General features: G+C 26.7%; 1 protein-coding gene and 1 non-coding gene across 10 annotated transcripts in view; both read left to right on the top strand.

The window, feature by feature from the left end:
• The window catches only part of LOC123265418 (phosphatase and actin regulator 2), a 169516-nt gene that overhangs the window by 63619 nt on the left and 82700 nt on the right, over positions 1–23197 (top strand). For all 9 annotated transcript variants that reach the window (XM_044729149.1, XM_044729150.1, XM_044729152.1 and 6 more), the window contains 3 exons: positions 8704–8868; positions 8942–9040; positions 11288–11605. In XM_044729149.1, coding sequence (XP_044585084.1) covers positions 8704–8868; positions 8942–9040; positions 11288–11605 — 582 coding nt within the window. The remainder of the gene's footprint in view (positions 1–8703; positions 8869–8941; positions 9041–11287; positions 11606–23197) is intronic.
• LOC123266411 lies at positions 14826–14987 on the top strand. Its single transcript, XR_006509776.1, has one exon. It is a non-coding gene; the product is annotated as a U1 spliceosomal RNA (small nuclear RNA).

A 23197-nucleotide genomic window follows, 5' to 3' on the forward strand; every position in this document is an offset into this window, starting at 1 on the left:
CTGCAGACTACTTCTATTACTTGATACTGGTACCCAGTACCTGGAACTGTTGAGTTTTGTTGGCACTTGTTGTATAGTTCCGCTGCTGTTCCCTGTTTAGAAGTTATAGTTATAACTCTAACATCACTACTCCAAGTGTGGAACTATCCGAGTACCGTCACATGTCAAACATTCTGCATGTAGCTGTAAAGTTTTGTCTTAAAAGATACCCGTGCTTTGATCAAATATATAATTTGATAGTCTTCCATGTCAATATTAATTTTTATGTGTCCATTTACTGCAAAAAACTTCTTAATTCAGAATAATTTCCTTGAATCATGATTGTTTTTCCATTAATGGAGTCATATAACTCGAAATTGAGCATTAGTCATTTCACATTTTTTGTTTTTCAAGTGTGGGAAGTGTGAGACTTAATTCATTTTTATTAAAAACCACGTGGGTGTTTTGTCATCTTGATGTCACCAATTCAGTAAATACTTTCTCTCCATGATAATTCTGACAATACAAGGTTACTTCTATTTGTAATTGATAAAAATTATAATATTCAATTATTTATAGACTCTTTTCTTAGTTTGAATGCAAGATAAAACTAAGAAAGAGTTTAGTCGCATTATTTTTAAAATTAGAACCAGAAAGTTGAAAAGAGAATTTTGCCTTAATAAGTAAGAAATCAAAAATTTATTCGACTAAATTCATAATATGGCCATCAGAATTATTTATTAATTAAATTTAGAAATATTTTAGACAATTTTTATCTACAGTGAAAGAAGAATTAGTTAGTTTAATAGAAATATTGTCAATTCAAAAGCAACGCTATTTTAAAGAGAATCTTATGTCTTGATTCAAGAATTTCTATTCTTGATATTCATTTTCTTAGTAAAGAAAAATTTTACTTCTTTAAAGGTTTTAGTTTCGCGAGTCTACCACGAGATGGCTAGGTGGCGCTAGTGTGCTTGTTTTTAAAATTGTAAAACTTGGACAAATTATAGATTTTGTATTAATTGTTGAAAATTTGTAAAATTATAACCTTTGATAATAAAAAATTTTTTTTTTGCTCAAGAAATTGTAAAATTGTTAGTATTTTTGAAACAAAGTTCTTACTGTGAAAGAAAATCTTTGAGTAAAATATATCTTGTTTGAAAATAGTTAAATAATTGTTTGAATTGATTAAATTCTTAAATGGATAATTTTTTCTATTTTTTTCCAAGTTTTATATTCTTAATTTTATTCCCGATTTTCAAATCAATTCGAACTGAATATCTTAATTCAAAGGTTGTTTTGAAGAAAGATTTTTTTTCAGTGTGTTCTTCATAAAATTATAAAAATTTCATATAAATTAAAATCAAAAAATTCTACCTGAAAGTTCTTTCGCTCTCTGAGCTCTCCGCGTATATATTTTAAACAATCAACCTGAAGAAGATTCTTGAATCGAAAAGGTCGTAAGTTCGTCTTCAATAATAGCAGTGGTATATATTCACATATGTACTCGTACAGTAAAGTGATCTATTCACTGCATAGCACAAATGATGTGATACAATACAGCGACAGGGTATTTGTGAGTCGTAAACCGATCATAATCGACATATCTTTCAGCACATACTGATGCGTAGTGTGTACTAATACGTCCATATGCATATGTGTACATATGAGTAAAACGTCACATAACTAACTATATTACATACCATGCAAGCATTCACTACTACGTACACAAATGCGCAACATATATGTTTATATTTGTTCATGTCATGTATCTCTTCTCGACATGCATCACACGTACCTTGACAATCCAACTGAATATCCTGTCTTGCTTAACGTCAACTACGTTGTGCATTCAATGAATCATTGATAAAATATTTTATTTTACTCTTTCCTCGATTTATCGATTATCCGGTTGATGTAATTTTAACTTGAGTTGAAAATTTGTAAATCATCGTGCTTTATTGAATCGATGTATAGACTTGCATGTAGGTGTAAGTAAGTGGTGTGTATACTTTTCATTTCATTGGTATGGAAAATAAATATTTATTTTTAATTCGCGTCGTTGAGTAATGACTTGTTGATGATAATTATTTGATTGTAAAATACAGTTGTAATTTTAAATAATAAAGTTTCTTAAGAGTTATTTATATTAGGAGTATTTGGTGTGAAATTTGATATGAAATAAATTATCGGAATTAAGGGGGGTAGACACTATGACAGCCGAAAAAAATGAGTAATTTTCGGGAAATAGTTTGATTAGGAAAATAAAGGAATGAAAGGATTATTTTCATTCATTTTATTACGTCTATATTCAATGACAGTTACATCAATTTTAATTAAAAAATATTAAATAGTCTTGATGATATGAGCGTTGTAAAATAAAAGTTCATTAAAATCTGTATGAATGCACAGAAAAAAAGGTTCACTTGAGTCAAGAAAATATTTTTCTTCCTAATTATTTTCTTGAGCGAAAAAAAATTTTTTTTTTGACACAAGAAATTTCACTTATTCCAACAAAATTAATTTTCATGCTTTAAGAAATACGTATCTTGATCCAAGAAAATTTATTTAAGTCAAGAAAATCTTCTTGTTTTAAGAAAATTCAGCCTCTTGCTCCAAAAAATTTTGTTCTTGTTAGAAGTAAATTTTCTTGCCTTGAGAAAATTTCTCTCTTGCTCCAAAAAATTAAGTATCTCGATAGTAAATTTTCATTAATATTTTAATTGACTAACATGTCAAATGGGAAGATCAAATAATATTGAATCATTTTTTTTCATTCAATATGTATAATTGCGTGCTAAAATAATCTAAAATGGGTATCAAATATTCAAGAGAAAAATTTTCTCAAGGTGAGAAAATTTTTTTCTTTGCTGAAGTAGGTAGCGCTGCTTCCCTAAAGTATCTAAAAGTCTTGATCAAATATAAAAATTTATTGTATCAAGTATTTATGATAATTTGAATTAAGAAAAAATGACTTCCACCAAGAATAGAATTTCAAGAAAAATTTTTACTTCGGCCAAGACAACTTCGATCTTCCTTCAGGCACCCGAAAATTTTCTTGAGCCAAGAATTTTGTTCTCCAGTCAAGAAATTTTTCTTTATGTGTGTAGTTATCGTTGCACGTAGCCCATTTTTTTGATAAATGAAAAAATTTTCAGTTCCCTGAAGATTTTCTTATGATAATTTTGATCAAAATCAAATCTTAATTTTGAATAAAAATTTTTAAATTATTAATGAAACTACTATAAACTACTATAAATTAATTTAATTTTCATTGAAAAAAAAATAATAATAATCAACAATTACAATATCCATATTTTAACGAGAAAATTTTTTTACTACCAGTAAAAAATATGGTGAGGTCCTAGGGCGTTTCCTCTATGAATTACTCTTTAAGAATAAGTTCAGCGTTCTTTCATTTATTAATAATGTTTTAGTTGTATATATTTATATATATATGATGCTTCTTACGCAATGGTGCGAATGAAACCCGTGGCATGTATAGTAATTCCGTGTGTGTATAAGATTTCAGTGTGTAAACCACTTTATCTGGCCACGCGGTAACACACTGCTAAATACTACACCTATATACATGCAATCCAAGAATGCACATACTTATACTCATACTTATACTTATGTTATACCGCGTACAGAGAAAGAGAGTGAAAGAGACGGTTAAAAAGCAACCACGAGGTTAACGGTGTTCGTCGTAGTATAGTATATAGTATTATATTATATGTATTATAACATATAGATATAGATACGGTAAATATCATCGGTCATATATACTATAGTCTACGTACAGTACTTACTAATATAACATATAATACATACGTACGTGCTCCTTGAACGCTAGTTACCAGTTTACGAGCGACATCTGCGTTTTCCGGAAGTTTAACTTCCTAAAACGGAAGTCACTCAACTAAGGTGGAATTAAATGTATAATTATTTACTTTTTAAATGTTAATCAAATAAGAAATTAAATTATTATTATTATTTTCATCGTTATCCCGATTATAAGTCATTAAAATAATTACAGTTTAACTCAACCTAACATTTTCATAATCGTTAAATTTTTTTAAATACTACATCAATTAAATTTTTTTGGTATAAGGTAAAAGCCCCAATATATGATCATGTACCAGTATATGATCACTCTATGTATTTGTATACCTATATTTGTGAATATAGATATACAAATACATGGAGTGATCATATACTGGTACGTGATCATCTATTGGGGCTTTTACCTTACCAATATTACTATAGAAATACAGGTCAATTATCATAAAAGTTTTTAAAATAAAAAAAAAAAAAATAAAGAATACAATTTGAACGGATTTCTTTATATAAAACATGCCAGCGGAAGTTTACATTAAAATAGTAATTTTTAAATTTCTATTAAATTACACAGGATAGAGTAGAAAATAATTCGTCTCCGGTCTTATTTCATTGGGACTAGAACGAGAAGCAGCGTATATTCCACATAAGTATAAAGAGTTGAGTGAAAATTCAAAAGCAAGATGTTTATGCACTGGCAATAAATAATAACATACCAATATGTGCAAACACATTGTAATAACAGTAATGTTTGTCGTTAAATTACAGATTTACGTTTTGCAAAGTAACATAACGATTGTACATTCCTATTCTAGTATGGCAATGCAATGGTTACCTCATGAATATATCTTCATCTCCATTTATGCATATATATATATATATATATATATATATATATATATATATATATATATATATATATATATATCTTTTCTCCATTTATGTATAAATAGTTGATCTTCAGTATAAATAAAGAGCTAGTATTTAAATTAGCGGGACTATTTTCATAAATTTTTATGGAAAATGAATCACAGAACGGCTTCATAAATTGTAGATTTGAATCAGTTCGCATCTTTTAAGAGTTATAAAAAAGAAAATAATGATAGTACACTTTATAGAATTTTTGATAAAAATGTTTTATCAATATTTCAAGAAATAGTTCATAGAACTAAGCAAAATAAATTACTTAAATCGTCAACTTGCATTTTTATTCATTAAATATTTTTTTAGAAGTATGCTAATCGATGAATTAGTCGTTTGAAAAATTTTTTTTATTAAACATTTGGTAATTCTACAAAATTGCATTGTTATAATAATTTTTTGAAGTATGAAAAATTACGCTATCAGTTTGCTAAATTTTATGAAAAATAGGTGCAATAGAATAATATAAATGCTGTAAAATAAAAAATAAAAACTAACTACAAACTCTATTAATTTTAAGAAAAAGTGTCAATAATTTATAAAAATATCGAACAATCAGGACAATTTAAATCACAAATCACAGTAATTTTTTCAGGTAAAACACATACTTTCTACCATTATAAATTTATGCATAAAAATGTGTCATCTACTTTTTTCTCGCATAGAAAATAAACATATATTATTATATTATATACATAGACATTATAAGTAATAAAAAAAAAAAACAATAAAATAAATGGCATGAAGAATTTAGAGCAAGCATTTAGCCACGGTCTATTGACAAGAAATTGTCTGGTGGAGAATAAGGCCAGCTTCACTTCATAGAGCAATGATTAAAATTATTGATGCTGTTTACTTTTTGTTCTACGAAGTCTTTCATTCTCATTCTCATTTGAAACTAAACAGTGTCAAAGACTGCTTGTACTCGACAACAGCCGTAACACCTACTCTCTTGAAAACATCATCATCAACTCCCGGCATTTAAACCGATTTTCAATGACGTTAAATAAAAAAATACACGCCGCTTTTTATTGAATATATATTCTGCAATAATTTATTTTTATTTAAATTTAAATTTAATTTAATATGATGAATGAAGAATATTTATTATTTTTATTAATATATTGACTTGAAATATTAAATCCTCGTTCAATGATTTTGCTTGATCATTTTCTCTTTTATTTTGTCGTAGAAGTAGACATCATATCAATTAACAATTGCATTAAACGGCAGTACTTAAGATAAATGGCTGTATGTAAGATAGAAAGTCCCTAAAAACGTTAGGGATAACCATCCTACAGAAATAGGGGATGGAATTCCCCTAAGTGGTACTTGAGAACTCGTAACCAGGGTAATTTATCCCCTAACTTTAACGTTTAGAAGAATCCCGGGTTTTATGGGTTCATTGACTTTTAGGTAGATGCAAACGCAACGTTTTCATCATTCTTCACTTAGGTGTTGAAATAATATTTCTATAACGCTAAAAAAAAAAATATTTGATTATTGAAAAAATATTATCTTGTAACTAATATTATCTTGTAACTTTCATTCTTACTTCGAGATATTCAGTTCGAATTAATTCAAAAAATTCACGAATAAAATCATAAAGAATAACGAGGATAAAAATAAAAAGTTACCTATTTAAGAATTTTACCATTTCAACCAACCACTTTAATATTCTCAAACGATATACCATATTTTTTATCTAACAATTACTTTCTGCGATTACTTCTAGAATGTAATGGGTTAAAGTAAAATATATGTTTTTGTTTACATTTTCGAATGAAAAAATTTTTTCTTGAACCAACAATATAAAATTGTTGAAGGAAAATAAAATTATTGTTAATTTTGGAGAGTAGTATTTTTGAAAATCGATTTAAATTACATTTCACCGAAACAATAGACGCAATCTTCAAATTTTTTTGTCTCAAGCCAAAAAAAATGAATTTCAAGACAAAAATTTTTTAAATCGAAACAAATAATTTTCTTTGAAATAATTTTGTTATTAAATTAAGAATATTTCTCTCGGATCGAATAATTTTTTTTCCAGTATCTATTTCTTCGATCGCATATTAAATATTTTTTTTAGTCAAAAAAGTACAACACAATTAAAAAAACACCTCTTGCAAAGTTAAAATTTCGTATATTCTCAACAGAGGATCAACAAAATTTTTCCTAGCCTTACACCTCGAAAAGCAAGCACACTTACGCCACCGGGCCATCTAGTGACAGCCTCACGAACTAAAACTTCGAAAGAGTAGAATCTGAAGCTAAGAAACCGAGTTTTTAGATGAAAAATTCTAGAACCAAGTAGATTTTTTCAGTACTGCCTTATAATCACTAAATTCCATCAAATTAAAAAGAAAGTAAAAATCGATCTCAATTTATTGATTGATAATAGTGTAGATGCAACACTTTTTTTGTCTGGACATCGTATTGATTGTGAATAAGGGCTTAAAGAGGTCATCGACACGGTGAAGAGCGTCTCAAGTTATTGATAAGGCTACTCGTATCGGCAATATATAAAGCATCGCCAAATTACCAGTGTGTACTCTCTTTCGTCTTAACTCTTATCAAGCATCCGAGTGAATCGATTTTTAGGAGAGTAGAAGAGGGAACTGGAGAGAACAAGGAGAGAGTAGAGAGTAGGATCTCTCTTATTCCATTATCCATTATCCATTATCCATTATAAAATATATATTGAATATGGGGTTAGCATTGGCTTTTAATATTGTGAAAGCTATTGGGTATCAAGTGAAAAATTACCTCTCATGTCCGGTGCTTGTCAATTATTTTTCCACGCTAATACTTGATTTTTTCCTTCTATTGTTTATTTATCGGCCAGATAATCGGTTTAGTACATCGAGATTAAACTATTGGGAAATAGATTTCGTGTAATGGAAAGTGATATTTTAGTTTTATCGCTAATCAGTATTGGGTGTAGTTGTGAAATAGAAAAAGGATTCTCCGGTGTAAAATCTTTTTGTAAATGTTTTTAAAAATTTATATTGATCAATACTAGAAAAATAATGGATTAAATGTTCTACTGAAAGCTAAATAATTGATTGAAACCGAAAAGTAAATAACATAGTCCTTATTTTCTCATTATTTTAAGGTTTTAACTTTATTAATGATGGGAAGTAATCTACAGAACTTACTCTAAAACCTCCTTCTGCTTTTTAGGTCAAAATGCATTATTTAACATAAAAATTATGCATAAATTGGTCTGTTAAGGTTTACTGATTTTTGAGTGGTAGAAAATCATTGTAATTTTTGTTAAATTTTGGATTTTTACAAATTGTAAAGAAAATATTATAAAAGCTCTAGTAGTTGCTTGTAAATATTTCAAAGAAATATAAGTGCAATTTTTGTAAAAAAATTTTTTAGAGCTAGTTTATTTTCTAAAAAAGACTAAAAATTGATCAAATCTCTCTTGCTTTTAGTATCATAAAATTAGGGATTATAATCAACAATATATTCTATGAAAATTATTTAATTTTCATCCCCTTGCTGTATAAAAAATTTCATATTAAATCCTTGACATCCAATACAAGTTTTTTATTTAAAAACAAAAGCTTAAAGAACTTAAAAATAAACAACTAGACCAAGCGATTATTTTTTTATGCTCTTTATAAATTATCAACTTTCCGCATAATAATAAAAATAATCCTTTCTACCCAGTAAGCAATAAAAATTAATTGATCGAATTAATTGCGCGTCGCTAATAAAAATAACGTCGTAATATCAATGAAAATGTCTCGTTGGTCGTTATTGAAGACTGCTCTCCTTGAGTTGATAAGATAGGAATCTAATGATAAAACTTTTATTACCCACTGATAACAGTTATCATTTATCATTAAACGACATTGATATTGGATAAAAATAATTATTTCTACCATTATCACACATTACCCATTATTTTTATATTCAACCAATCTAAATAAAATTTTATTTATTTTCCAGCGAAAAAACAAAATGGAGCAGCGTTACGAGCGAATAGTTTGGGGTCAGGAGCACGAACACCTCCTTTGGAAAGAAAAAGTAAATTTTCTGCACTCGGTAGATTATTCAAACCTTGGAAATGGAAACGGAAAAAGAAATCCGATAAATTTGAAGCTGCCTCACGATGTAAGCTTTTCGTTTATTAATTCATGATTTTTATTAAGTCAAAATGAAAAACTAATGATTTTTTTTCTTTTAGCTCTCGAAAGAAAAATTTCCGTTCGAGCGAATCGAGAAGAACTGGTACAAAAAGGAATTCTACTTCCTGAAAGTCCGATCGCGACGATACCAGAAAACGGTTAGTCGATAATCAACGACATCTTTATTATCAGCAGTAGCAAAATGAAATTTCTAGTAAACCGATTCTTGTTCTGAACAATTATTCTGTTTACATTTTCTTTTGAAAAATTTTATTTTATTTTTTATAATTTATTACTAACATTTCCCATTTAGAAATCAAGGATGAAAAGCTATTGTATCAGCTCATGACAGAACATTTATTAAAAGTAACTAGGTCGGTTGTCTGTAAAAAGGTCTATCATTAGGATAGTTTAAAGCAAATTTATAATACAAATATTCGTCTAGCAATGAATGTATTTTTCCCAAGAGTTTTTCATTCAAATTTTTTATTTTTCATGTTTCATATTTACTCACTTTTCTTTCTTTCAAAGTATATTTGGATATGTTTATTTTGCTCTATGATTAATAGGCTATGTTATGGAGATACAATGAAATGATAAATGGTTCAGGTACAATGCAATAATAATTTACTCGGAAACGCTGTCTGAATTTTGATAACTTTGTCAGTGAGTTATTGTTATAATTTATAATTTTAAACTAGTTTGCAGTTACTTGATTAATATTTTTCAAAAATTCTTTTTTGAGCGAAAATGAGTGCAATTATTATAATACTTGAATTTAACTAATTTATTTCGTTCAAATACAAGTTATTTAGATTAGAAGAAAAATATTTAAGAAACTTTTCATATTTTAACTGTCCATTAATTCAAATATCTCATGACTCGTACATTTATTTTGTTTATGAATATTAATAGTTCACAGAAATAACTTTTATATTTATGGTGCAAACATAACGAAGAATTAAATGTCGTTTTTCTTGTCAAAAACTGTACAAAAAAAAATTTAGTTTTATTACAAATATCATTCATAATTTTTTATTTTTAAATAAATAGGGTTTCATAATGAATTCATCATAAAAGCTATTTTGATTTTCTCACAATAATAAATAGAATTTTTTTTTGCAACAGGTACATTATAAAGTTAAATTTTCTACAAAAAAAAAATACATTTATTGCTAGATGATATTTTTATTCATCTTATCATAGATCAATATTAATTTGGCACTGATTTAAAAATTTTCTCTTGAAAAATTATCATAGATTAATAAAAATTTTTTTTTATTTTTGTCGAACCATCGAAATATTTTTTATAAAATTACATTTTTTTCAAAATACAAATTTAAGGATCAAATTCAATAAGTCAAATTTTTTTTGCAAAAAAGTTAAACAAATATCTGTTTTTAAAATCAAAAAATTTTCGTAATTGCTAAAAAAATTTTTCCAGAATTCACAATAATTATTTAAATATCTTCTAATTAGTTAATCTAACATCTAATTCAACAAATTTTCCAAAACTTGATCAATATTGTCTAAATCATATCACGATCCTTTATTTTCATAATTTATTCAATTTTTTATTCGTTCACTTTTTAAGAAAAAAAATATTATGATATTTTATAACTCAAACTTTAAAAAATATAAACAAAAATATCTATTTTTGATTTTTAAACTGCAAAAAAATATTTCAATACAAAGTTTTACAATTTTTTAAAGAAGATTAGCAAATCTTTCATAAAAAAGTAAAAAATGAAAAAAAAAAATTGTCGACAACTCAATTTTTGTATTTTTTACGTCCAAAAAAAACAGTAGAACCAATCTAAACAATTACCAAATCTCCACAAATAAATGAAAATTGAAAAACAAAAAAAATATTTTTGTGATCAACCAAATGTGAATATTGCAAAAAAATTTTCTAATTTGGCCCTGTCTAGTGAACAACCGGATTTATAGATATATTTACGTATGCATACACAAAATAGGTATTTATTTTTATACTTTTTTCCGGTTTCAACGAGCTTACGTTACTATTCAACCGTGGATTTTCTATTGAGGAACGAGATAACTTTAAAGAGCATTATCGACTTTTCTCATAAATTTTTTTTTCTTTTCTTCCGGCACAAAGAACTAGAACTTTTTTTCCTTATTAAATATTTATCCGAATACCCGTCTTTCATTTCGACATTCTGACCAACATTTATTAAATTTCTCTCTAACTTTACCTTAAAAAATTCAAAACTTTCATCCTAACTACAACTATATTTATAAAAATTAACAGTAGTTTCATTCTGTTGAAATGCTAAAAAAAATAAAATTTATATTGATAAATTCAAAAAGATCTCATTAAAAACACTCATTATATTTTATCAACAAAGCAGATCTTATTATATCATCCATTATAATTGCAGATTCTCCGAACGACTCAGGATTTATTCAAAAGCCTCCTACACCCCAGCAGCAACATAACCAACAACAGCAACAGCAGCAGCAGCAACACCAGCAATCACAGGGTGGAACGCCCGCGGCAACGCCGACTGCTCAACAAACGTCATCTCAGCCTCCAGTTTCAGGTACAAATTCAAGTACTACCAACAGTAGTAACAGTAGCAGTAACCAGAATCCTCATTCGATGGGCTCTGGGTCCAATCCTGATCAATCTTCACCTCATCTTCCTCAATATACGGGAGGAATGCTATCAGCTAATCAATTGAACGGCAACACACAAGGTAAGTTTTTTTTTTATTCAATTTATTATTTTATAAATTAAAAATGAGTAATATTTAATTTTTAATTGTTAATAATAATAGTAATCAATTTCAACGTATTTTATTTATTTATTTATTTGAAAAGAAACGCCCTCGGCAATTTACAAAGATATATTACATTTTCATGTGTAGTATGTTTAGTTAATATTTATATTCAATAAATAACATCTGTAAAGAGAAGATAGATGTAATTTAATATTGATTATAATTTAATTATTTTAATTCCAAATTTAAAAAGGAACCATTTTATAAAATATAAAATTTGCTTCTAAGATAGTGGATGAAATAAATGATTTTACAATGGACTGAATCAATTATTGATTTAGAATGATTTTGAACTTGTAAAATATTAATATATTTTGGAAACTGTTGAAATTTCAAATAATAAAATAAAAAATAAAAGAATTGAAAACTATACGAAAATTTAAAAAATGTAACCATTATTCTTTATCTTTTTAGAGCAAAGTTTTAAAAACTTTTAAAGCAAAATTTTAAAAACTATAAAAAACAAGAGGACTAAATTTTTTTTTTTTTTCTTAATTTTGTTATTATTGGTGAATTTTAAAGTATTTCATAAATCAAGACATTTGATTTTACTCATTGTTAATAAAAATTTTTATGAAAAATATCGGACAGCTCTAGCCAAAATCCGAATTCTAAACCTACTCATTACTCATCAATGAGTCGAAATAAAGGGCTAGTTTTATTTATTTTTAACAATTTTCCGAGTTGAAAAAATTAAATGAACTTAACTGCTATACTAAAATAATTGATTTAAACTCATCTACACTGAGAAAAAAAAGTACTACTCTTGAGAAAATTTTCTTGTCACAAGAATGTATATTCTTGATAATTTTCAAAAATATATTTTCTTGTCTCAAGAATTGATCGAATTATTTTTTGTTTAATTCAAGCGAACCTATTCGTTTGTTAATCTATTAAAATTAATGCTAATATTTTATTATCATGATAGATATTGATATTCTTTTGTCAAAAAACCAAAATTTATTTTAAACGATTCTTAAGCCAAGAAATTTTTTTCTGGACAAAAATTTTTTTTTTCTCAGTCTAAGTTCATTTTTTCGACTCGGATTACCAAAAAAATTAAATAGTTCCATTTCAAATTTTGTGAAAGTGAAACAATGAAATTGTCCATTTTTTTAAATTAGATTGTGTATTAACTGGTAATTATTATTATTGACAACTAAAAATAATCATTAGGGATGCACAATAATACCAGCTATTAAATTTATAGATCAGATATTTGGACATGATCTTAAAACATGATATTAAAACAAACTACCATATTTTCATAGAAGACCCTACAATAAAAAATAGTTAGTTTTTTTTTGCGCTACCCTAATAATTACTATTTTTTTTATACACATTATTATTATTTAATTAATTTCTCTGCAAGTGTATTTTATAAGAGACCTCAAGTCGATTTTATACTTCAGTGAACTTCAAACAGAGCTTTGATTAAAAATCTCATAAAAAAAATATTATATTTCATGAAAAAATATAATAAAGCTTGACATCATTATAAATTTTAAAATTGTCAAACAAAATTTTCTGAATTTATTTAAATTTCAAACAATTGTTATTTCTCGACTTAAAAACAAGATTTTATTTCATTAAAACTATAGAATTAAAAAGAGTAAAGGTATCCCGTGAATACGGCAGTAGTAGTAGACAAGGTTATTAGGTTTCTTTGGTTTAAACTGAAGCCATAAAACAAGTACACTCGGACTTACTTCTGTAACGTGATATTATGAGCATTCGGTTGAACTTTGGTCTATGCAATTTTCTTTACCTCTTTTATTTTATTTTTATTTATTTTTCCCCCTGCTTAATAACGAGTTGTTTAATCTTGTGTCTGGATTATTATAAAGCGATTACACGGTTAGATTTCGTAATAATTAATTTAGAATTCGCGAAATACTATATCCCGTAATTTACCCCTGGCAGATTTATTGGGATTGAATAACTCGGGATCATTTTTAATTTTTAATCTGTTAAATTCTTCATTGTGTAAATCATATTTTCGCTAAAATTAGTAATAGGAATATATAATAAGGACAGCTCATCAAAAGCTTGCAGGTCAGTTCTAGCGAAGTGTGATTATGAAATAGCAAGTAATTTTTGGGTGAATCTTTTTCCCTGAAAGATGATTCATTAAATTTAATTTAATATTTTTAGTATTGAGTTGTTTATTAAATATCTTACGAAATTTTGATTTATACTAATAGCTAGAATGTGATGAATGTAATGACTCATTTGAAAGTTTATTTACTGTATCAGTACAGCTGAGAATATTCTGTAAGTTTAGATGCGTCCAAAAAAAACTTTATGATATTAGATATAATACTTATATTTTTAGTACTGAATTTTTTATTATTAAAAATGATTTTTGCGGTTTTTTTTTTTTTCATCGTACTGTTATACAAAATTTTTTTTTTCAAAATACTCCAATTGTCAAAATTTAAAGAAAGTGAGGGCAATATTTTTTTTATTAAGAATAAATAATTTCAAATCAATAAAACGTTCCATTACAATTTTTTAAGACTTTCTAAAGCTCCGAAAAATAGAGAATTAATAAATAATAAATAAAACAAACATGATTTCGTTAAAATAAATGATACTTTATCATACATATTATTTCAGATCCTTTTTTACAATAAGTTAAAAAATTCTTCAAGTTAATTACCGATCAAATTATATTTTTTATTGTTAATTTTTCATTTATTCAATTTTACGACGTTTCGCTATGGTTCATGGCTTCTTTAGGCATCTGTTAAATATATAAAAATATTAATAATATAATACACAATATAAATAACAAAATTAAATAAAACAATCAATTTCTTGAAAAATTAACATAAAAAATATAATTTGATCCGTAATTAATCTTAAGAATTTTTTAACTTATAAAAGATACGATTATAGAAAAATATGTTGTATTAGCAAATAAATTTTTTTATTGTAATAAGTAGATTAGTGTTTTTTAACAAAGTATTGGATATCAAGATAACCCGTATAGTATATCTGCTCCATGTATGTGTAATACATGTGTCAAGCAAGTTCATAAACCAACCGCTACGTGGCGTGGCGTCTGACTTTTTGTCCCGACTTAGATACTTGTTCCAGAGTTGTTAAAAGCAATTTTAGAGTGGAGAAAAGCATACTTACCTGGCGCAGAGGATACCGTGATCACTAAGGCGGTTCCTCCAGGACGAGGCTCTTCCATTGCACTACGGTTGAGCTGACCCCTGCGAATATCCCTAATGTGGATATCTCGGGCGTATTATTTTTGTTAGTCGGGACTGCGTTCGCGCTATCCCGGATAATTTATATCAAACTTAAAGCATTGGCATCCTCCAATGATTTTTCTTTAAAACTGGGATTCCGGATATTTTTAATATCTAGTTCATAAATGTCGTAAATGACATGTTTGTTCAATTTTGCAGCAATGTATCAATTTCTTGACGCACGTTGAAATATCATACTCAATTAGAAATGAAAATAAAATATCTTGCTGTTGGAAAAAATATTCTGAAAAAATTAGATCCCGCTCATCTAAAAATTCGCCTTCTTGTTACAATAACAGAAAAAAATTTTTTTTATAACAGAATTTATTTAGTGTACACTGAGAGACAATTTTATTTAATAGTAATGAAATTTTATTACTATTCAATAAAACGTTTATTTAGATAATCCCAAATAAAAATTTATTAAATATTAATAAAATTTTCTTAAATACTAATTATAATTTTCTTAAATACTAATATATGTTTTATTAAATACTAACAAATATGTTTTATTAAATACTAACAAAATTTTATTAAATACTAATAGATTTTATTAAGTAGTAATAAAATTTTATCAAATACTAATAAATTTTTCTTAGTATGTAAAAGATGTTGTCTATCATAAAGACACCATAAAAGTCGGGAGTAAACAAATAGGTTAAGATATCTCGTTGAAAAATCTTAATATTATTTATTAAACGATATAACTGTGAAAATATATTTGACCTTATTATAATTAATACAAATTTATGTTATGTTATGAAACATGAATTGTGTATTGTAATTAAGTAAATTTAACTTTTATATGTTTACATACCTTAATAAATTGAATTGTTCAATATTAATTTTTTTTTTTTAAATTATTTGCTTACCGTCAAATTTTTGGAACAACTACAAACTACCCGTATTAATGACAGCAAAAGAAAGCGACGCTCTTATTTTAATAAACACATATTAGTATTTAAGAAAATTTTATTAATATGAAATATAATTTTATTAATATTAGCTAAGTTTTATTTTCAAGTCCAAATAAACTTTTTTATTACTATTAAATACAATTGTCTCTCAGTGTACTAAAAAAAATAAATTTGTTGACCCAATTAAATTTTTTTAGTAATTGGTTATTAATTAAAAATTTACAAACAGATGAAACATTTTACCAAATAGTATTAAATTCAAAGAACTCCAATTACACTACTAAAATTTTAGTATCGAGTTCACTGAATAATTTAATTGGTTTGACATTATTTATGGTAAATACCCGTGATCCTGTCCATTAATTGTATCTCGAGACAATTTCATAATTTATTTTTTTTTTAGTATTTATTAAAAATTAATTTTTAATTTTTTCGAATAAATAAAAAAAAACATAGTAACAGTTAATTAAATTTTTTGTGTTTAAAATTTGACTTTTTTTGTAAATAATTTTATTCTTAATATATATGTATGAATAATTTATTACGTTATAAAATTTAAAACTATTCTTCAGGTGAAGACTACATTGAATAATTTATTTAACATCCGACTGAGTGAATGAGCTTTAATAATTAGTGAAAATTGAAAGTAATTGCGTATAAAAGAGGGTGAGGTAAATAATGAGAATGAGACTATGCATTAAATATAAAGTAGAGAGATTAAATTTGATTTTGCAAGGTAAGGGTCAAATATAGGACGAGGGTAAAAGGATCTGTCGTCCTACGGCTGAAAGACGTCAATGAACATTCATTTAGCGATCAATCAAAATGTCTCTAAGAATGATCCTTTCCTAAGTTTTTTATGCCTTGGGTGAATTCGGGGCTTCAAGTCAAGTGAAAAAAATTAAATTAACTCGAGAAATTTGATTTACCATTAATGACCGCAATTTTTACAAAAAAAAACTCGACTGTTTGTTAAAAATTGCACTTGTAAATATCAATATTTAGTTGGATTGAAAAAAATAGTCGTTTTAAAATTTAAAAAGGTCAAGAGTTGTGACAGAAATTATTAACAAGTTATTTAAATGTCGTAGCAAGATAAATAAAAATAAAAATAAATGTTACCTTTATTTACAATTTTGAGATGAATGAAAAAAATATTCATTTAAAGATATGTATTATTTAAAAAGTTTCGTTAAGTTTTGAGTTTAATCAAAAGTTTCTCCGGCAATCTGAGATTTATTTTTTAATTTTATTTCCCCTTTTTAAAAAAGTTAATTTAAAGTTCTCGGATTTATTTTTCATTGGTTCAGATTATTTAATTCATCGAGATTTAAATTGAAATTTTATCATATATATTTATTTTTATTTTTAATTCTATAAAGAAAGTGATTGATAAGAACCAATAACGATGATACGAGTGAAGTGTAAAAATTAGATAACGTCGATCAATTTTAACGGTATTTTTTTTTACCCATAAATTCATTTTCCAACATTTTCTTTATTTTTCACCCGTAAACTACGACACTCATGCGAAGGATAAAATACGGTACTATCGAGCCCTCACTATCCATTTTGCTGTTTTATATAGTGAGAGGAGTAAAGACAGAGTAAGAGAAGCATTAAACAAACGAACGGTAAAAGAAAAAAAACTAGAACAAAAAAATCTTGACAGACGTGCTTTCTCGAGCCTGAATTTTTAATCCATCATCTTCGCTATAAAATGTACTGTAATTTTTTTAAGTCGTAAAAACGATGAAACTTGAGAAGACCGAAAATGTAGTATCTAATTTTTAGAAAAAAAAATTTTAAGTATAATTTTTATAAAAATATTTTTTAAATAATTAAGAATTGTTAGCATAACTTTAAATGAAAATTCTGAGTTAAATATTGATAATATAAAAAAACTTGATAGATATTTTTTGTAGGAAATTAAATCTTCTGTAAAAAAAGTCGTTATTAATTTTTCCGTATCTCTAACCGTTGAGCCAGAATATCAAGTTAAACGCTTAGCAAATTTAATTAGGTGTTATAAAGAATTTGCTAGGAGTTCTCGGAACAATTTGAATTTATATTTCGAATGAAACATTGAAGATACGAAAAAAAACATAGGATATCTTTTTTGTAGGGATTAAAATTCTCTACGAAAAAAATTGTCATCATTTTTCCCGCACAGAAAGAAAAATTTCTTGGCTGAAGAACAAAATTCTTGGCTTAAGAAAATTTTCGGGTGTCTGAAGGAAGACCAAAGTTGTGATGGCCGAAGTAAAAATTTTTCTTGAAATTCTATTCTTGGTGGAAGTAATTTTTTTTTAATTCAAATTATCATAAATTCTTGATATAAATTTTTATATTTGATCAAGATTTTTAGATACTTTAGGGAAGCAGCGCCACCTACTTTAGCTGAGAAAAAAATTGCTCACCTTGAGAAAATTTTTCTCTTGAATATTTGATACCCATTTTATACTATTTTAACGTGCAATTATACATATTAAATAAAAAAAAATTATAAAAACGGTAGACCCTGAAGGCCAACCGTGCAACTTCCCGCTAATTTCATACCTAGGTGCTTAAAATAACACTAATGATGTTTTTGAGCTCTCCGAGCTCAAAAATACAATTTATGTGTTGTTTTGAGCTCTCTGAGCTTAAAGGGATAGCTTTTCTATGCTTTTGAGCTTTTCGAGCTCAAAAGTCTGATAGAAGTTTGATAAAACACAATTTTTCAAATTTTCAAACTGCAATTACTTGAATAAATGAATCGATTTTTACGCGGTTGGCAGCATTCGACGCAATTTTTTAAGCCCCATGAAGAATCTGTAAGTTTAGTTTGATCGAACCAGGAATTTTGGAGTAATTCTGAAAAAACACTTTTTTCGGTTTTTTGAGCTCTAAAAATTATTCTATTTCACCAAAAACGATCCGAAAAGAAATATCGAAGTTATGTGAAAAAAACACTTTTTTCGGTTCACGCTATCTCTTGAACGAATCAACCGATTTTGACTGGATTAGCGGTGATCGACGTGGTTTTTCAAGCTCAAAAGCGGATTAGTTTTTGGAGTTGATCGATGAAGCCGTTTAAAAGTTATTCCAAAAAAACCACTTTCAAAAAAAATTTTTTTCCAATTTTTTTTTAGATTTCTCAAAATTTCTCAAAATCTAGCGGTCCGAATCGATTCAAATTTATAGGAAATCTAAGTTTGAGGGAACTCTTTAGAACGCCGTTTGGTAGATTCCGATCGGTTCAATCGTTCAAAAGTTATAAGCGTTTCACATACTTACACACACACACACACACACACACACACACACACACACACACACACACACACACACACACACACACACACACACACACACACACACACACACAAACTCGATTTTTACAAAACGGGGTGAAAACAATAACTTCCCGATTTTTGAAAATCTTCGATTTTCTTAACGGGAAGTTAAAATGATTTAATATTATTTGATCTTCCCATTTGACATGTTAATCAATAAAAATATTAATGAAAATTGACTTTTATCTTTATATTTAATTTTTTGGAGCAAGAGGCTGAATTTTCTCAAAACAACAAGATTTTCTTGACTTAAGGGGGGAACACCACTGTGGCAATCTAAAAAAAGAGGTGATTTTCGGGAATTTTTTTAACAGGAAAAATAAAGGAATTTGGGAATCGGAATTTTTTATTTTATTAAGGTAACATTGAAGATTACTAGCCTAAATTTTCATTAAAAAATATTCAAAAACGGATCATCTGAAAATAAAAACACAAATTACTTTTTAATCAGTAAGAATGTAGTTATCGTCGCACGTACGGAATTTTGAAAATTTGAATTTTTAAAAAAATGGCGACTGATTGAAAATTTTCTCACTATTCATACTGTTTTTTCTTTGTTTTAACCCGGCTAAAAAAATCTTTAAAATAAAATTTTTTTTAATTCTGTACGTGTGACGATAACTATATCCTTACTGATTAAAAAGCAATTTGAGTTTTTATTTTCAGATGATCCGTTTTTGAGTTATCGAACCGACCATGGAGGGGGAAATTTTTTCTACTGCTCTACGAGATTGTTAATAACTTTGTAATAGTTAAATATTTTTTAATAAAAATTTAGAGTAATAATCTTTAATGTACCTTTAATAAAATAACAAAATCCGATCCCCAAATTCCTTTATTTTACCTGTCAAAAAAATTCCCGAAAATCACCTCTTTTTTTCGATCGTCACAGTGGTGTTCCTCCTTAAATAAATTTTCTTGGATCGAGATACGTATTTCTTAAAGCAAGAAAATTAATTTAATTGGAATAAGTGAAATTTCTTGTGTCAAAAAAAAATTTTTTTTTCGCTTAAGAAAATAATTAAGAAGAAAAATATTTTATTGACTTAAGTAAACCTTTTTTCTGTGCGTATTTCTAACTCTTTATCCAGAATATCATTTCAAATTCGTAAAAAATTTTCCTGTATGTTGTATAATTCAGGACTCAAGATAAAAAGTTGTTTCAAATAATATTTTTCTTCAGTTAATCTTAAGAAAAATAAATTTAAAAAAAAGAAAGAAACGATTAACCGAAGTATAAGTAAATCTACCGTACAGGGTAATGCGTGTATTAAAGTATGTGAATGCATAGACCTGAAAAGCTCACGGCTAGATATCGATTTCCGATTGTTGACCGAGCAAGTGCAACGCTAAGCTTTCGTGCGCGGGAGCCGTCAGCTTACTCCTATTCCTTTTTCCTCAACCGAGTTCATTTTGATTTTGTGTAATGGAGAGGGACACAGAGTAGAGAAAAGCTTTCGTTTTCTTTGTGCTCTACTCTGTTCTATTCGGTTTATAGATATATTTATAGCCGTAGTCATAGGTCACAGTGTAGGCTACCAGATACTATTCTATTGTGCATTATATATGTACAGTCTGTAGAGTTCATACATGGATGTTACCAGTTATGATATATGTGTTTTATAGATATGCTTGAAATGGGTGAACTGAACTGAGGGCGCTGTTGCAAAATAACTTGCACAATATGAAGCTACAGGCTGCTGATGTGCCACGAATTGTTATTAGGAATAATAATAATTTTTTGATATTAAAGCCTTCTCAATCTTTTAATTTGAAACTATTTTAATTAAAAATTTGAATTAAAATAATTTAGCAACTATTTTTGTACATTTCGTACAACAATGAAAACTATAAAGTAAATTTATTAAAAAATACATAAATATATTTTTTATTCTAAAAAAATCATGAAATTGTTGCTAAAACTTTGTGTTAATAATTTCCAATTCAAATAACCTTAAATTAAAGGATTAAAAAGGCTTTAATAATAAAAAATTAATGTTACAAAACTATTATTATTATACTTATAAATAGTAGTACTTGAGGTTACAACAGACATCGACCGAGAAACAAACTCGAGGACAATGACTGACCTCGCGGTCATACTCGAGGGCAAGAACACCTTTGATCTCAACAACTGTAGTTGCGTTTTATCGAAAACTTCTAAATAAATTATTAAATCCACACTGATAGAAGGATTTGTTTATAGTTAAAAATATTTGTTAATATTTAACAAATCATTTATTAGAGACCACTTTTTAGTATTAAACAAATATTTCTTAGTATTTAAAATGATTTGTTTGTATTTAATAAATCTGATATTCTTTTATTAAATATTAATAAATCTTTTTAAATACTAAGAAATATTTGTTAGGGACTAAAAAGTGGTCTCTAATAAATGATTTGTTAAATATTAACAAATATTTTTAATTATAAACAAATCCTTCTATCAGTGCACTATATTTTACTGTATTGATATGAACATTTAATAATCAGAAAAATTCTAATCATCATCCGAGAGACGGAGAAATAATTGAAAGAACAAATATAAAACTTGATTTATTCAAAGAACAATCGAAGCTCAAGCGACGCCCTTCAGTACCAGAATAGGTTTTTAAATAAATTCCAGTGTTTACGAGCAACTTTTTCTTTGTGATATAGGCCACAGCCTTTGCTCTAGTGAGAGGATTCTTCTCTCGTAAAATAAACACGACAATCTTATATTATAAGGTAAAAGCCCCAATTATTGACGCTATAAGAGACAAAGTTATGATTTGATTTTTTTTAAGCAATCAAATATAAATATCGTTGAATTTTGTTTGTGGTAATGTCTTAAGTAATGTTTTAACTAATCAATTTCTTTTTTTAAAATGATAATCAGTGATATTTACTAATTAATTTTAAATAATTAAATGGATAATCTGGATACACCAATTATTGACGGGTTAAAAAACTGATTGATCTAAATATTGACGTACCGTAACCCCAATTATTGACGCCCCTACTGCGCATGCGTCGAATCATTTGGTTATATTTTTATTTATCAAAACTTGATATAAAGTAATCAATATTATTAAAGTTAATTAATAATAATTTCTATGAATGATTAATTATTATTAAAAATATAACAATTTATTCAAAAACTTATTTAACACCAAAACACGCCGAGTTATTTGACAGTTAAAAGCCTTGTATATAATCGCGTAACGTATTTTATACTTAAAAAAAAGGCGTCATAGCGCTGTTGACTGGCTGTCAATATGGGATTCACCATAAAAATTATGAACTAGTTATTGACTCCCATTATTTAAATATTATAAAGCATACAATTAATTTCGATTATTCAATTTTATAAATATTTCATGTACTGTTAATTAAAAAAAAAAAATAGGTCATATAATTACATGAAAAAATTAATTTAAACTCGGCAGTTAAAAAAAATGCTTTTCTAACCAAAGTTGTTAAGAAAATAGACGCTCGTAAGCTGATTTGATGAACTGGTGGTAACTTTATTTTTTTTTAATAATTAATATTTAATATTTTGAACTGAAAGTGATTTTTTTTCAATTTTTTAATTAATTAGAATTTAATAAAAATTTATTTGATTGTTATTCTTATTACAGATAATTTAATATATTTAAAGATAATTTAGGGTGTCAATATTTAGACCCCCGTCAATAATTGGGGCTTTTACCTTACAATATAAAAACTTTTTCAATGTGTCGGTAGAAGTAAAAGGAGAGCAAAAAATAAGATATCTAGACTCTAGATATTATGGATCCCGTAATTGAAGTAAATAATATCAGTCGTAAAAGGAAGTTTTTCTTACAACTCCCCAGGTACTACTATCATAAATTTTTTTCCGTACATATTTTTACAGGAAAATTAATGATAAAGTTTTCCCTGAAAATATAGCAGCGAAAGTGTTTTTGTTAACATGGAAATCACGTGAATAAATTATGGAATACTTAAATTTTTTTTGGCTGTAGAAAA

Source organism: Cotesia glomerata, linkage group LG5 (genome assembly GCF_020080835.1).
Source record: "Cotesia glomerata isolate CgM1 linkage group LG5, MPM_Cglom_v2.3, whole genome shotgun sequence".
Classification (NCBI taxonomy): Eukaryota; Metazoa; Arthropoda; class Insecta; order Hymenoptera; family Braconidae; genus Cotesia; species Cotesia glomerata.